Consider the following 17,500-nt stretch of genomic DNA (forward strand, 5'->3'; position numbering starts at 1 on the left):
TCTCTCCTTTGTTGCGAAGCAAACGCATAGTATGGGCGTACAGACAAGAAGCCAAGAGGAAAGTTAGCTGTGACTTGAGGGCACATCAGCTGCTGCCAGCCCTAAAGGCTTCCTCACACTTCTTGTGTTGGCCACCGGCAGGTAATCAGACTCATGATGCAGTGGATGTTGAGCCCATACCTACGTTCACATTCTGACACACTACAGCACAAACCAGCAGATGAGCTCCACAGCAAAATGCTGCTTTCAAAGCTTAAGAAAGTAACCAAAATACTGAGAGCTTGATGGAGATCTTGAGTAAAATTTTAGCTCTGAACCGGTGCTAAAACATTGAGTCCTGTCCGCTCTCCGCCGCTCAGCTGCGATTCACGCTAGCAAAACTTGAAGGAAAAGCAGCATTTCCTTCCTGATAGATCCTTTTCCACAGCAACTCTCCAAGGTATTTTTTGAGCCATTTGAAGGAAATGATCAATTAAGTATATTTTTCATTCCCATCCAATTAAACTAGTAATGTTAAGTTTCTGTTGCGAAAGCTCAAAATTATTAGCAAGAAGCAGTAAAAAGTGATCACAAGGCTTGATGGCCAGACCAAGCATGTTACCTACCAGTGGTTATGGGGAGCTTCTTGTTTATGTATCAGTGTGTACCACCACCATCACCTCTAACTGCAAATCTTTCTGTGAGACAGTCATTTAAAGAATTCATTCTTTCACAACACAAGTTATTAGATGATTACATACATATACATTTGTATGCATGACGTAGCATCCTATGACTTTTGTCACCTGTTTTCCCCAAATCTGCTGTAACATCATCTCAATCTTTTTTACTTAATGTAGTAATATTATCAAAGATAGGCATATCAAGTAGTTATTATCAGAAATTTCTCTACTCAAACACAAAAGTCTCAAGAGAAAATTGGAAATTCAATAAAGTAAAAGAGAGTTGGGCTGAAAGACTTCATTCACTTCTAGTTTTACCTCCAAAATGGAAATATCAGGACATTGTAATTTATTACAAAACAGCATGAGGCAAGCTTTCTAAAGAGTTTACAGAACATCAAATCCCCATTCATTTTTCCTGGCTACTTTTCTTTCAGACCTCAATAATGCCTGCTAATGACATACCATGCAGTCTCATACGTTTCAGGATAGCTGTACCACACATGTTAGTAGCATTTGATATTCCAGAATACATGTGGTCTTATACAAGTACACTGAAAATCATAGCTGTAGCTAGGCCTGTCACTTATACCAAGGAATGTAACTTTTAATTTCCTGTAGAAACTGGCAGCTTTCAAATATCCTATTAATGACTTTTGAGATCTCAGAGACAAGTCCACCAATAATAATGGTGGTGGCATCACTCAACCACAATGATATCTTTGGATCTTGGAAAACACAGGCAAATTTCTGGCAAAAGGAGTATGGACTCAGAGTGTGCTGCAATTTCTGGTCAAAATTTTCCCCTAGTTCTCTAAAACCTATCGAAGTATTTCTCTGTCTATCATTAGTTATTTTTCTCCCACATTTAAAGTGCTAACACTGTATCCCATTTTTAAAGCACGTGAAAATATGCCAGAATGACCTTACAAAAACAAACATATTATTAATGACCTTTGCAGAAAATGTCTTGGAACACAGATTGCAGTTCAACACATACTTTTGATCCAAGAAACTTTATATATATATATATATACATATGAATGATCCTATTTGATTCAATGGTACTACTCATATGCAGAAAGTTATTTCAGAGGCAACTCATCATTTAAAATTCACAGGGAAAATGAGGTAATTAAACAACTGTCAGTTAAGGCCTTTCTGTGGCATACTTATATAAAAATAGTTTAAACAGAAGCATCAGATAGAATCCTAGTTAACAAAGTCTTCTTTACTGTAAAATGCATGTTGTAAAATAATAAAGTTCTACTGAAAAAACATGTACAAAAGATAAATGTGTTTCTGTATGAAAGAATTCTAAATCCAGAGTTGTCCTTAGTAGCGGCAAAATTCTGTCTCACTGATGAGTGACTTAGTGATTTATTTTTATTTTCTTGCTCATATTTTTGTGTATCCTAAACTCAGTGATGAATCATCTCAGTGTCTCCTGCTTTGCCTCAGTTTACACCTAAGTAACATAATTTCTAACAGAAATTGGGACTCAGCACCATTAACACTACGGATGCATTCACCTCGTCCTCAACCACATTGTCTCCGAGACACAATAAAGGTGTAGCCAAAGATTTATCCTGCCAATAAGATATAGTTATAGGTCCCATGAAGATTACTGACACTGAAGTACCAAATATGTACTGGCCTTGGACTTAGCAGATAACATGCCAGTTTTGAGACACATTCAAGTTGACAGTAAATCAGTATCACAGTTCCAATAACAGGAAAAAATACCTTAGAGGAATTTTTGTGTTAAAACATTCCACTTTTGAGTTAGCTATTAAATGGTAATGACCATAATGGACTAGGCAGTAGGTTTCTTTGTGGCTAAAATGTGAAGACATTTCACAACAAGACTATTTTTTTAAGCTTCTGTGATTTGCAGCTGCATAACATTTGCCCCCTTAAAAAAAAAAAAAAAAAAAAAAAGAAAAACTTGAAACAAAAGATGTTTCAGTAGCAATCTTATTATGAATTATGCTTGTTTTCCATATCTGCATATGCAAACACCGCCACAGCCTCCATAACATCTCCCTTTTGTGGATACAAAAAAAAAAAAAAAAAAAAGCTATAGTTATGGGTTATGGAAAGCAAGAGAGAGTAAGTCACACTAGTTCAGTACTGCTTCACTAAATGTAAATGTTATTTTTTTCTCCCCCTCTCAGAACTCAATGTTTGTCACCGAAAATTCTTTGCTGAGAAGTTTCTTAAAAAGGGATCAATTTCTCAAGGTGTATAAAAATATTTTTCAAGCACCCTTTTGAACTTATTTCAATTTTCTGTTTTTGATGATAGTCATGCTGACAACTTTTTTTGGTCCATCAAACTCTGTAGTACAATTACATGAATTTACTTTTAATAAATTACCATCTTTGCATATATCAGTCAAACCACAAAGACTAAACACTTGCAAATAAAATGCATTATTAATTTAATTGTCACAGCCTATTTAGCTAGCTTCTATTAGTATTTGCTATAATATGCAATGTATCAGAGAGCAGAATCAAATTCAAAACATAAAGAATAAACTGATTATATTGTCCTAGAGAAATTAAAATATAGCAAGCTTGCAAAATTATAATCAAGGCATTAATGTTTTAAATAGGTAAGAAAACTACATAACTTAATTTAGAATATGTTTATACCCAAAGTGATGCTTTAACGTGCTGAAGAAGGATTTCTTTGGTTCCTAAAGCCATTAAAAGGCAACAAACTCTCCCATAATGGGAAGGGAAAGGTGGAAAGGAAAGCAACAGTGCTTTGGTATTTACTGCACTTGATCACGTGGCTTAAACATCCACAATCACCAGTGAAGGACAGTTCCTAGATAATTACACTGTTGTTGTAGCTCTGTCACTACCATTATAGGTTGCTCTATGTTAAGCTGAAGAAATGCCGGCTAAAAAGGTACTGCAGGTAATAAACATCCACCAGACAGATGAAGAAATTTCAGATGAAGAGAGCATGAAGTCACTCAGATATCTCTTGTTATGCTGGCCCAGGGGTGTGCAGCTGCGGATGGGGCACTGAGGCTGCAGGACAAAGCTTGGTTTCTTGCTCCCAGGGCAGCCGGAGCTGCCAGGGCTATGAACCTGCCACTGCCTGGAGAGGTGGCAGGGAGGGACCCCTTCTTCTTCTCCTCCTCCTCCTGCTATGCTGGAGGGCCAGGCTAAAAGCCTTTGAGGAATAGGGGAAGAAATGGGGAAAACAGAAACAGCCAGGCAACCTTCAGATGAAATATAGAAACAAAAGCCAGCATCCTGCTTGCTTGGGAATCCATTCCAAGATGATCGCTAAAAATATGTTTCTCTGGTTAAGACACTATATTTGGATATCTATTGTATGCACCCTTTATTGCGCACATGTTCACTAGGGTAACGGAAGTGCTCTCTGTGTTGTATTTAGGATGATTACATAGTAAATATCCCCTTATAAAAGAACACTGGTACCGAACATTTCCAGTATCAAACAAAACACCAGAGCAAAACCTTTTTTTTTTTTTTTTTTTGTCTTTGCAAGTGTTGCTGTACAACAACAGAAAACCAGCATAAACTTTAATACGATACCTGATTTTATGAAACTGTTACTCTTGTTCCAATGCATTCTTCTACATTTTAAATGAAAAAGAATATCTCAAAACTCTTCAAAGAGCCGCGTGTTACGGAAATTCAGGTTAAGCATTTTGGAAAGGCAATCTCATAAAGAATATAAGCAGTGCTTAAACTGTGCTTAGTCAAACAAAAGGTGTATATGGACTGTTAATTCGAAACTCTGCTCTTTGGTGACTCCATGATTTAAGTTTGATGAACTTGTGAGGAAAGACTCTAAGCAGCTACCATCCCCAGTGTCTTTAACAGGAAATGAACATGACTCAGGAAGAGTATTCCAGTGGTCTCCTACAACTCATAACTACTATTCATTTTCTTCTTCTTTTGTATTAAAAACAGGAAATAAGCTTTATTTATAAAATCTTACACTGGAAGAATGAGTTACAAGGTGGTCATACTCGAAACAGAATCAAGTGCCCAGCAATGAACCCGGCAGGTGGGATACATCCATTTACCCAGATGGAGAGGGAATATGCCATCTTTTGGCCATCCAGAAAACATCCAGGTTTCAAATTACCTCCGAAATTCAGTGGAATGCCAATAGTTACACCACAATATGGCTAATAAATCTGAGGCAAACTCTTCTTTTCTGCAAAGTGCCGTTTAGCTTGCAAAACATGGTTACATTTTAAACCATAGAAAAAAATGACTTGTTTTCTCTCTCTCTCTCTCTCTCACAAAGTTTTCAACTAAGTAACTGCACATAGATTGAAAAATGAAATAATGTTTTTTACAAAGTCAAAACCACAGATCTCTGTTCCTGCCCAGCACCGAGGAAACTGTTTTTAATTCCTCTGTGACTTTGACCTCAGTAATCAACATAAATTTCAGAAAGCCATTTTAGGCAGCAGCAAGGCACAAGAGGAAAAAAAATAGGTGATTTTGTACATGGAGAGGAAATGGAAATGTTGAGAAAATAATATCACCTGCTGAAAACCAGCCCCCAAAGTTGCAAAATTTTGCATATAGTTGCTTTCTACAGCAATTTTTCCATTGAGCCCTCCAAATGTGTCATAAGCACCATGCTAGCAGACCATTTAAGCATGTTAGCTCTCTCTGTAGTTATAGCTGAGCTAAAAGTCCAGGCGATTTCATTTTGGGTACGATAAATATTCCAGGTAACACATATTATGTGAATGATATGAGGTAATATGAGAAAAAAACAAATAAAGTGACTTACCTTTCTTTGGGTGTGCCAACTCCATGCTTGCCCAGTAAATGAGTGTTCAAATGCTTCTTCATCACAAAGGCCACCCTGTCAAACAAACACATACAAAAAACAGGAAAATTAGTGTTTTTAATACTTTTTTTTTTTTAATACTGACTTTTTCTGTTTTGAGCATTCATTCGAGCATATTTTACTAATTGCAAAATTAAAAACCAAGAAACAAACAAACAAACGAACAAACAAAACCACCCATTTTGGACTACAAATTACTTCTGGGAGTCCATTCTGTGATGACACATTTTCTTCAGGTTGTAGTCACTTGGGTATCTCTATTCCAAATAAGCAATCATAACCATACATCATTGGTCAAAAAATAGAAAAACTGCTTCTGCTTCCCTTTGCACATTAGAACACCTTATATAATATAGTGAGAATACAGTCTTTTTCGCTTAAATAGGCATTTGCCTAAATATGCATTTTCTCATGTTAAAAACTAATACAGTATTAGCTACACCTTTGAATTTATTTAAGCTTAATGGGCCCATCCTGCAACCTTTCTTCATATACGTAGTTCCATTTTTTTAATGAGAGTAATAAAAAAATACAGCAAGATCAGATGCTTTAATCACTGCTTATGTCTGGACAAAGTCCATTGTATTAATTATTTAAAGAGATATACATGGAAACAAATTAATAGCCTTAGTTATTTTATAGCCTTGTGAAAAAGGGAAGGGAAAAGGTGAAGCACACGTTTGTGACTACATTTGGAGTGGGAATAGTATTCAAACTGGCAAGACATTGTTCAAGGCATCAACAACAGCAGCAACGTTTACACTACCTGCTGTTACGTTTGCACCAAACAAAACACAGATAATTTAATTTCATTTTGGTGATATATGTACAGAAACAGACGGGAACCTATGGAGTACCCTTCTGCTGCTGATAAGACCTGAACATCAGTTTAATTATGTCACATGACTGCTTCAAACAATTTAGATATCAGACCAAAGCTTCAAACTAAAGCACTTCTCTTGATAAGCAAAAATCATACCACTGTAACTTTCAGTGTGAAAAGGGCTTGCAAACATTTTTGTTAATTATGTATTACAGCTGTCCTTCATAAAGTTAATTACTAATAGCTGAAAGGCAATAGACTCTATTTGCATATGTACATGAAAGGCATGACATATGCAAAAATATGATTTTAATTAGCATTCCATGATATGAAGGGCTACAAATCAAACTGGCATGTTATAAGATTTTTAGCATTAAATGCTGAATTCATCTGGACATGTTTGCAGTAATGGACAATGGAAGGACTGTAAAAAACACTGTAGCATTATGGCATGGATGAGCCACAAAAGCCAAGAAAGAGTACTTTTCCTTTACAAATATGATAATGTAGTTTCTCCATGTCTGATCTACTTTGGGCACTTTCACATTATTACAGAGAATCTCTCTTGTGCATCCTTTAGGGTAAAAGAATATAATTTTGTCTTATTTAAATGATAGTGACTTCATTATTTTTACAAAAAGATATGAGAAATACCTTAAATACTTTCCCCTACGCAATTTACAAATCTAGCAACCCAATCATTACATCTGTGGATAATCTATCACACTGCCACCATCATTACTATTCAAGTGTCATCAGAATTACTGTACATAGGGAAAATAATTGTAACAAAATAAAATCATGTGTTCTGATAACAGCACAAGGCATTGAAAACATGCTGCTCTCTTGCTTTTCAGCAGAAACAATAGCCATTTCTTCGCAGCTGTGAAACGTACCTAACTGATTCAATAATATTTCTACTTTCTGTTACAAACCGACCCTTCTCTAAAAGAAAAATAAAAATATTACCATGAAAGGATAACGTGAAATCAAAGTTCTAAAGGCACTTTGTGGTTTACATGGCAAAGTGTCCTTACACCACATGATAGGCAAAGGTCCCAACCAACTACATGGTATTTCTAGGGAAGATGATTTTTATTTTTTTTTAGAGTCTGTATACTTGAAGCTCCCAAACAAAAGCCAAACGTTTCTTTACAGTGCATCTATAGTGGGCACAGACAGAACTACCTTCCTCTAAAATCAAAGACAAAGGCCTTGTTAATAATTTGAAGCAATTCATCTCCCATTAGCTGCTTCCCATCTTTTGCACCTTGGTTCTGAGGATCCATTTTGCTGCTGCTACACAGCACAAATAAAACGAAGACTGACTCCATGGAAGTCTCAGCGCCTACTAGCAGTTTAAGCTCCTTAATGCAATGCTTGAAGACTTCATACTGAAGAGCACAGCCTGTCCTTGTGCAAGCTTAGAGCACTCAGCACAGCTCAGGAACAGGCACCCAGTTAGCAGAAACAGGCGTGGAAATAAAACCAAAGTTGCTACCTCCATAAGAAATTAAGAATGAAATTCAAAAATTTTTACCAAGGAACAGACATCAGAGAAAAGATATTTTTCCTTAAAATAAAAGCAAAGTCTAAATATCTTGATTGGGGTGTTGTATTTGAGGACAACATGATAACAAGACAGGTGTGGAAACCATTTGTTGATGCGTATCAACCCCTACAGGGGATCTTAAGGGAGAGGTGGTATCAAGTGCTTGCTGGCTTTAAAAGGTAACCTCAAAAAGTGTTTTCAGTACGTTCAGTAATTCCAGATTTCCCACCAATTACTGAACTAGGAATCAAAAAATAATGTTTTTCTCTCCACCACTGACTCACCAACATGAAAGTAAATCAGTTACCCCTAAGATACTGCCAAAACTGGATAGTTAGACGTGACTTAGCCCTGCTCTTTTGAAATGAATCTTAAGGGAAGTCTGTCTGGCACCATTAAGGACACAAGGAGTTAATGCGTTCAAAATACGTTGCTGCAATGTATCTTAATATCAGGGAGAATCCTTCCACAAAATGCAGTAACCACCAGTTTGGGTTTCCCTGCTGTGTTTTTTGTTGTTGTTGCTGTTTTTTCTTTTTGTTTGTTTGTTTGTTTTGGTTGGTTGGTTGATTGTTTCTACTAGAATTAAAAAAGAAAAGAAAAAAAAAATGTTCAAATGCTAGAAATTAACTGGTTTCAGAAATGCATCAAGAGGGAGTAGGAAAAACCTGTAGTAGCCTTTCTTCTATTGTTTCCAGTACAAGCCAGCAGCAAAGCAGGCCATACTATAGGCCTAAAATCATTTTTATAAAATCTCATCTAAACATCCTCATCCACAACCCACATGAAGATGAGCAGTCACTGCCAGCTGCTCCCCCAAGGAGCAAGTGTCTTAGGGCAGAAATGTTCATCATATACGTCCAAGCCATGGTCAGCGAGAGCTGCCCCCATTCAATAGGAAGACTGCTGGAAAAGATGAGTATGCAGGATTTTATTTGCTTGCAGTGGCATTCTGGTGGTTGTATTGTTGTTGTTGTCGTTTGTGGTTTTGTTATTGTTTGTTTTGTGTCTTTTTTTTTTTAATCTTCTTAGTGATTTTCAACTACTTTGGCTCCAAGCTAGCAAAATCCCCCAAAATATGCGCTCTATGTTCAAAATTCAGGTTAAATTAAAACCAAGTTGAAAAATGACAAAAGAGCTTTCCAACAGTATCCACACTCCCTATGGACAGTTTTTTACACATGAGCTATAAATAAAAATAATTTTCAATCATAAATATACAAGCACCTTTCCCAAAATAAGCTTGAAGAATATTCTGTTTTCAGTTTAGAAGAGTTGTGGCTTTGCAGGAACGTGTCCACTCGTATTCCATGGCAGCCTTTAAACAGCTCTTGGACTCACTCTGAGAAAGTCTGTAACTGATTTAGGAGCCTCCAAAGACTTGTCTTCAGTTATAAAAGCATATTTTAATGTACAAAAGAAACAAAGGGAATTCTAATTCTGGGAATAAAGAAACATATTGGACAATCTTGACTTCCACTTTTCATTCTAGTGTAATACAAGTTCTTCAGCATGTGCAATGTTTATCATCACAGTACCCAAGGAAAATGAATAATCTGTCATGTATTGTCTGTTCTCTCATACTCTCCGCAGGGAGAGAACTGTGCTCTGTGAAGTGTCTTATTTTGAGAGGGCAGAAGATTCTAGGTTTTAATATGTTTTGAATCTCTAAAAAGCTTTTTTCTTCTTAATACATACATTGCTCCGTTAGCGGAAAGCCACGTTAAAGAAAACAAACGCAAACCCAAACCAGCATTCGGGACCGTAGCGTCACGAAATCTGCGATGGTCCCGTATTTCCTGCGCGCCTGCCGCTCAGCATTGGCCTCGCTCCAGGGAAGGAGCTACATCACATCTTACCTCCACCAAAAAGTCACCTGGATTCATGCCAACAGGCCAGCCGTCTCGTAACCCAACTGCGGAAGGGGACCAGCACCACGATTTATTTCGGTGGGACTCTACAAATGAGGTACCCGGCGGTTGAAGAGCAATTTTAAATCACTTTGCAATGGATACACAGCTCTCGGCAACTGCTCTCTGGGAATTTATCTTACAGACAGCAGTGTTCAGTGACGGCAGAGAAGTCCAGGAGAACAACAATGAATACCTATCCTTTATTCATATTCTCAACATCCTTTACATCTCCTTTAAACTGTCCAGAACCTCTTTATCTCTGAGTTTAACTCTGAGAATATGATTAAGCTACTGCATGAAGCGTACAGGCCCCATGTATACAAGATGCTTTAGAAAGAGCCTCGAAAGTATTTTTCTTATTATTTTCTGAAGTAAAATAGAATGTTACTATTTTCAAATTATTAGTATTTATATATTTTATCTTGTTTTTCTCATAGGTTTGGGGCACTCAGAAAAGATGGGATAGTTTTCTGTTCTTGATATATTACATGGGAGATCTGACAGCTTCAAGGAATAAGAAGAACAAGGATCTCCAAAACTTTTATGCACCATCACAAAATATGAAGAAATAATGCATTATTCTGTCTGCATCGGCTTTTGCTTTCCATGATCTGCGCTTGAATTCCTGTCCCTTCATCTGAGGCAAACTGCATCAATCATGCTGAGGAAGGGGAAGGTACATTTAGGCAAGTAAACAATAACGCAGACTCAGGTGGCTCTTATTCCAGGCATGAAGTACCCTTGCTCCTTATAGCATCTTGAAATGCACTATAAGCCTTAATTGTTTATAGCTGAATGAGTGATTCATATGGAGTCATGCCACCAGGGGTATCAGTTAATAAAAAAAAAGAAATAGTCCAGCTTCTCAAATATCATGACCCACACGAATTTTGGTGTGTTGAATAAAACTTGTATGTGCAGTTACGTATTTGTACCTGTTCTACATATAAACACATACGCATTCAAGTCAGCATTTGGTCAAACAAAACTTAACAGTCTACAGGGATTTAAAACTAAGTTTTTAAAATCTTTTGTTTATATAAAAAGTTGCTAGCCGCATCTCATCTCTCAGGCAGGATTTTGCATTCAGCAGGTCAGCTTCAGGAACAAGAAGGCAGAGGAAAAGGTGGAAGTGCCCAGAAAGCAATGGTTTTCTATAAACAAGTGATCTTTTTTTCCATGCATCAAAAGTCTAAATTCCTGGGAATTTCTTCAAGTCCATCATTCGGGGATGTTTGCTGATTCTGAAAGGTCCAGACCGGGGTGCTGATAACTCTCTTGCATGACCGTGCGCAAGGGACTCAATTTAAAAGAAAGTATCTGGCAGGGCTGAGGCTGGTGTGGAAGATATCCAGTAGTCTGAAAGGCTTCATGCCCTTTGTGACAGGATGTCAGGTTCGACTAAATATCTGGCAGGGCGAAGTCTAGTGTGGAAAACATCCAAATATCTGAAAAACTTCATGCCCTCAGTGACAGGACGTCAAGTCCTAGAACCCGGCGCAGGAAAGCTGGGATTTCCAGCTGACTCATTTAGCAGCCAAACGAGGCAGGTCTTTTCACTTCCAGCTTGCAATTATGACGATTCTTCTTAAGGTAAAATAATCAATAGCGTTTCAGAAGGTTAACAAGTCATGTGTAATCACTCAGTCTGCAATGCTGAGAGTGCTGTGACGTGCTGGCTTACACTCCCTGCTGACCCCATGTGTTAAAGAAGGATATGGCTACTTTATGTTATACTCCACCCTCACTAACACTACCGATTAAACTGAAAAGTAAAGCGCATACACCTGGCATGTGTAGCTCCTTCCTCCCCATCTTCAAGTGCAAGCGACTTGGCAGACTGGAAAATGCAAACTTTTTCTCTTGAAAAGGGAAACCAGAAAAGGCAAATAAGGACAACTTTGCCCTCACCAACATGACAAGGACCAGAGCACTATAGGCCCACAATAATTCATAGAACCTACAGACTCAAACCAAAACTTTACATTTCCGAGAATTATCAGCCTTTCTGCCTTAAGTTTGAAACTTTTTTTTTTATTATAATTATTATTTTTACACTTTGCCATGCAACAATCTGGTATGCAGTTCAATTCTTTATTAACTTTTCCACGGAGATGTTTTATTGCCAAAGTTCAAAACCCAGCATTTTCAAAACCAGATTTTATGGGACTATGCAATCATCAGTGCAACCGAATACAACCTTCTCTTCTAAAAGTACCTCATACCAATTTTGCTATTACTTGGACTGAACTAGCAATGAAACCAAGAAGCCTAACAACAAAATAAAAAAGAAAAAAAAAAAATGAAAAAAGACCAACTTGTATTATCGCATTAGTGGAACACCTGTACATAGCTTGCACCCAAGGTAGACTTGAATATCACAGCAGCTACTGTTCCTGACTCGCTTTGAATAGGCTGACAGACAACAGGATTGTCAATGTGCTGTTCAATGACCTGCATCAATCTCAAGAATAATTTACTGCTATATCAGACAGATCATTATGGATGAGTTGCGCACTATCAATCAATCGGCTGTGTTGTTCCTGCATATTCCTGCATCTATCATCCAGAAGAGAGAAAAATCCCTCAACATATTCTTGTTGCTTTCTGCCACCAATCCGTGTCCCTCAAGATGCAAAAGAATTATTAGTCTCGTGGCCATAAAGTAGTAGCAACGAGCACAATTATCTGCTTTTATGTATTCTGGCATAAAAGAGCTGGGCACAAAGGAAGAGAAAACAAAACTGAATAAAACAAAAATATCCTCTCCTGCTGCTCTCAAACTGACCTGGAAAGATCAAAGTTGCCTAGTCCTCTGACTTCCTCTCTTTTAAGAGACGTATTTAATGTAAACCATCAATGACAGAAATTAGTCTGTCATTGCAGGGACAGCAGCCAAAAGAGAGAACGTTGGTCGTATCTACTTTACTTCCTCTCTTGACGGAGCTCACTTGTTCACAAATTATGTGCCTCACCTGAAGTCACTTATTTTGCAACTAAAACAGAAAGGTTTCCTGTAAGTTGATTCATTCTTAACTGTATTTATTATTATCATTATTTTTCAACACTAAAAGCACCCCTTGATAGAAGATGAACGAATGAGCCAAACTCAGACACACAGCGTACAGCTGTACAGCTTCTGTACCTGACGTTCAGTACAGCTTCTGTGCACTGAGAATGGTTTTCAGGAGCCACACACTTTGCCTCATTAAAGGAGGCAGAAAGCGACTGCACTGCTTAGGCTGTAACTCGTTGCTGAAAACGGGGCTTAGATGCTTCAAAAGAATCTCACCGCATGGCTCAAAGTGCACAAACTGGTCTGTATGGTTAAGCATGGACAAATACTTCAATAAATGATGCTGCTTGATATTATATATAAAAACAATATGCTTTGGATCATTCAGAACACCCTCAATACAGTTTCAGATGTGCGTACATAAAAAGTGTCAGAACAGGGCCCAAAGAATTATCCATTTCACAAGACCACAATAAAGTACCATCCGAAGATCACATCTGCTGTCTGTAGCCTCAAAAGCATGCAAACCGAGGCAAATACCAGTCAGCTTGAAGTAATTTTCTACAGGATTTCTCTAAAAACAATAAACGTATCTTTTCTTAAAGTACTTATGCTATCTCAAATAAACACAAGGGAGTTTTCAAGTGGTCGGATCCTGTTGCCCCCCCGTCCTGTCCACATATAAGGAGTTTGGAAGGATCTAAAATTCAAAGCAAAATATCATCCATGAATAAACTAAAAATTAATGACCAGTGAAATGGGTCAGACAAAAAAAAAAAAAGCAATCAATTTTAGGAAATGCACACCTCTTTTAATTTTCCCCAAACACCTATGTATAGTAATGAAGCTGAAGTTGTTCATGCACCATTACTAAAAATAACAATCTTCTTGAACAATGTGCAACTGGGTATTCTTCTCAAGCAAAATAAAATGTAATAAAATACTTTATTTTTGTTTTAAACCTGAACTTTCCTACTGAAGTTGAATTGAGCCACTGTCCGTCTAAGTGTCCGCAATTCTGTTATGAAGTCAAATTGAAGATTAAGCAGTAAAAACTGAAATAAATAAGAGATTGCTTGTACAGTAGATTTGTAAACTGATAACAGGGAGTAAACAAATGGCTCTCTACATATTTTGTTTGCTTAATGAGCAGACTAAAAATAGCTGAACAGTGGCAAAAACTTTGAAGTCAGAAGGTGTTCACTCTGTCAGGAAATCACCTAACAAATACATGAGAAAATTAGTACCGCTACAAGAAATGTTTGTTTCAATATTCAGAGGAGTTAATGAATGTTAAGTGATAATGGTAGACAGCAGCACTGTGTAATTACATTTCTAAACACACCTTACCAAATCACTTCTAAGCTAAAAGAATCACATGTTCTATTAATTTTCATTGGGTATCAAACATCTGTAACTGTCACCTCTAACAGGTGTTTCATAATCTAACAGCTGCACAAAGTATGAAAAAAAGACAAAAAAAAAAAAAAAAGACTCACAATGCTTTCTGCAGTACCGCTCCCAGCCTCTCAGCCTACCAGCACACAGCCTCTCTAACTTCTGAAATGCCACCTTAGGCTTAGTGTTTACACTAAAACAGATTACCATCAACATCCAGAAACACGACAATACCGGAGAACATCCTTGTTATGCTAAATAAGGCTCTAGGAACTCTTTCAACATAAATCGAGGATTTCAGCTACGTATAGGGCACCTACCAATTTTGGCACCAAGAAATTGCTCGTTTCCTCTCTTTTCTCACAGTGTGTACATCCAGCATTCCCATAACTGTTCCCTCCCTTTCCCCGTCCCTCCCTCCTTTTAGACATCGTTGTGTCTCCTTGCCCACGATCCATTTCCCAGCACGTTCAGGACTTCACCTATCGGCACAGCTACAGCTTGGTGCAGGAGGCTTCAGTTCCAGCTATCCCCACCTTGCGTCTGGAAAGATATGTGACACTGATCTGCTTCAGGACGAAGAATGGCAAGGATATTTCCTGTCACTATCTGCCAGCGTCAGCCCTAAAATGTCTGCTCTCCTTGATTTCAGGACACTGATGGGTCATTGCGTTTTTCAAAGGACTGCAAACACGGTGCTCTCAGATCATCAGAGTGACGTCCCCAGCTGATGCGAGGTACAGGCCTCACCATCGTTTGGATGGCTGAAATCAGTGAGAGGCTGTATCTCCAGGCACGTTGTCCAGTGTCTACCAGCAGTAATGGGCACCTGCATCTGAGTATCTGCAGAGTACCGCCAGTATGAGTGATGGGTAGATGGATAAACACTCTAAAGCAAGATTTGCATGTACCATGTTCGTGGTCTTATGTTAGACATGCACCTATTGCCATGCAAAAGAGAGGCTGGCACAGACACATCTAGATAGTGAGATGCAGACAGATTGGTTTCGAGCAGCTCATCTGGATTCTGCTATGATCTTTGGTACATGAGCACTAACAGCAAGGGAGTCTGGAGGAGCACCAATAAAATCCCAATACTCTACTGGACGGACAGGTCTTCAGTCTTTATGAACCCTGCAAATCTACATTCTCAGTAGGAGAAATGTCTAGGAAAGACAGTGCAGGCTATGAAATTAGTTCGCTCTCTTAATAGCACTGTGATTTCCAAATTTTGTCACCATGAAAACAGTAGGTGTATGCAGCCATGGAAGTTACTTCTCTTTGCAATTGATTTTCAGAGACTGGCAGGAGCAACCCAGGTATGTCCTGCGTAGGAGAGCCAACCACCAGCCGCTGGGTTGCTGCACAGCAGCACTGGGCAGAGCCAGGAATACCTGCCATGTGCTGCTCGTTTCAACTCTCGGTGCCTCAGATTTGAGGGGGAATTCTACAAAAGCATAGTGAGTTCTGCCTGGATGATGAGAGACTTGGCTTCCAGAAGCTTGGCCATATCACTGAGACGGGCATTGGCAACATACAGAGGGCTCATGCTCATGAAAAGGTGAATGTTAGAAGGGAAACCTGAGCCAGTCAGTACATATACGCACATGGTAGGATGAACAGACTAATGCTTGAACTGGGAAATTCTTCCAAGTGCTCCCAAGCTTTTGGGAAAGCCAGGTAAACCACATCTCTCAGTGTCCTGGGAGTTGTTAGGGAAATATCTGACCTTCTGCCATCAGTTTCAACAGAGCTGTCTGGCAGTTCTAAGGAGCAAAGACTGCACAGGTTGCAAGTGCAACAACTGACCTCCAAGAATATCTCATAATAAAGATGTTTCAGTTAATTTCTACTTAAAAAGGATAAACCCAAACAAATATACTTAATTATAATCTTTTGCTCTTCCTGAACAAAACGTCACTTTAGATGCCGTACCTTCTTTTTAGCTGTTTAGAAATTGCACTGCAGACTGAGTTACCAGGTTTGAGCAGAGCTTGTATGGGAACAGCTATCTTAACAGTGAAATCCTTGTCAACAAAAGACAAGGCTGTTGCCTGTCTTTAAAGGAAATCAAAACATATCTAAAGATAGTTGATTGCAGGCTGGTAAACATATAGGGCCTGTAGTAGCAGTGCCACCATACATAACTCAGTCAGTTCAGGAGATCCAGTGCCTGTGGTCTTTTGCAAAGTTGCCGGGTACAAAGAAAGGAATGAGATGAATAAATTGGTCACTGTCTGATGACTGAACTGCTCAGAAGTCACACACAATCAGAAGTCATACGCAATTTTTATTGACAATTTACCCGCAATTTGAAAACGCTGCTGGTGATAGATGGTGACTGGAACTGAGAGTCTGCAGCGTGCTCGGTCTGTGACAGTAGTGAGAAACTTGCCCTAGGTCTTTGCTTGACATAGAAGAGCAAGTCCTGGTTGATTTGTTTATTCCTGAGACTTAAATTCAGTTGTAAAAACATACACAGTTGTAAAGCACATCCTTTTTGCCTTACAAGTATACTTTCTACAATGCTGTTTGACTTAAGGTAGAAAGCAAAATATTTCAGAATATCTGCTCATCATAGGAGCTGCAACTGCATAAAAATAGTAAAACAAAGACAGCAGTACCTAATCTGTAACAATCAGAAGTGCCATCTATATGGATGAGCCAGTAAGAACAGCCTGGCCAAATCAGAACAGACTGGTTCCTGCCTAGGACAAAAGATAGAAAGCCTTTGGATCACAGGGGTTTCAATCAAAAAAAAAAAAAAAAAAATCAAAAAAAATCATCTGGTATTTGTGTACACCCAAATGTGTTTGGAGCACAACGAAAAATGAGGACACCCAATATGTACAAGGGCTCTCAAACCTGGCCATCCTACCTACCTACCTCCTACCTGGCCATCCCTACCTCAGAGACCAAGAACTATGAAACACTGTCATCAGATCCACTGTACTGTAGTCCTGATACCTGGCCGCTATGTTTAATGGTTTAATGTGATTAATGCTTGATTTTTCATTGTTAAAAGATACCTTGGTTAGTAGTTAGCATAAATAAAAGCTTGTTCTGGAGTTTTCAGTCTCAGTTGGAGTCTTATTCTCTCCGGTCCCCCAAAATCTGAGACTTGTAACAACCTCCTCCTCTTGCCACTGGAAGGGGATGAGGCTGGCTGAAGAAAGCAACAGTGACTCTTAGAGGAAACCATGATACGCAGACCAGAAAGACTCTTATGCACTCCACAAGCCCTACAGACTACCAAACTGTCTCACATTATGGCAC

General features: G+C 38.5%; 1 protein-coding gene across 6 annotated transcripts in view; it reads right to left on the minus strand.

Moving 5' to 3' along the window:
- The window catches only part of ZNF407 (zinc finger protein 407), a 335,386-nt gene that overhangs the window by 196,878 nt on the left and 121,008 nt on the right, over positions 1–17,500 (minus strand). For all 6 annotated transcript variants that reach the window (XM_084508877.1, XM_084508878.1, XM_084508879.1 and 3 more), the window contains one exon: positions 5,463–5,537. In XM_084508877.1, the coding sequence (XP_084365003.1) occupies positions 5,463–5,537 (75 nt within the window). The remainder of the gene's footprint in view (positions 1–5,462; positions 5,538–17,500) is intronic.

Source organism: Aythya ferina (assembly GCF_964211825.1).
Source record: "Aythya ferina genome assembly, chromosome: 2".
Lineage (NCBI taxonomy): Eukaryota > Metazoa > Chordata > Aves > Anseriformes > Anatidae > Aythya > Aythya ferina.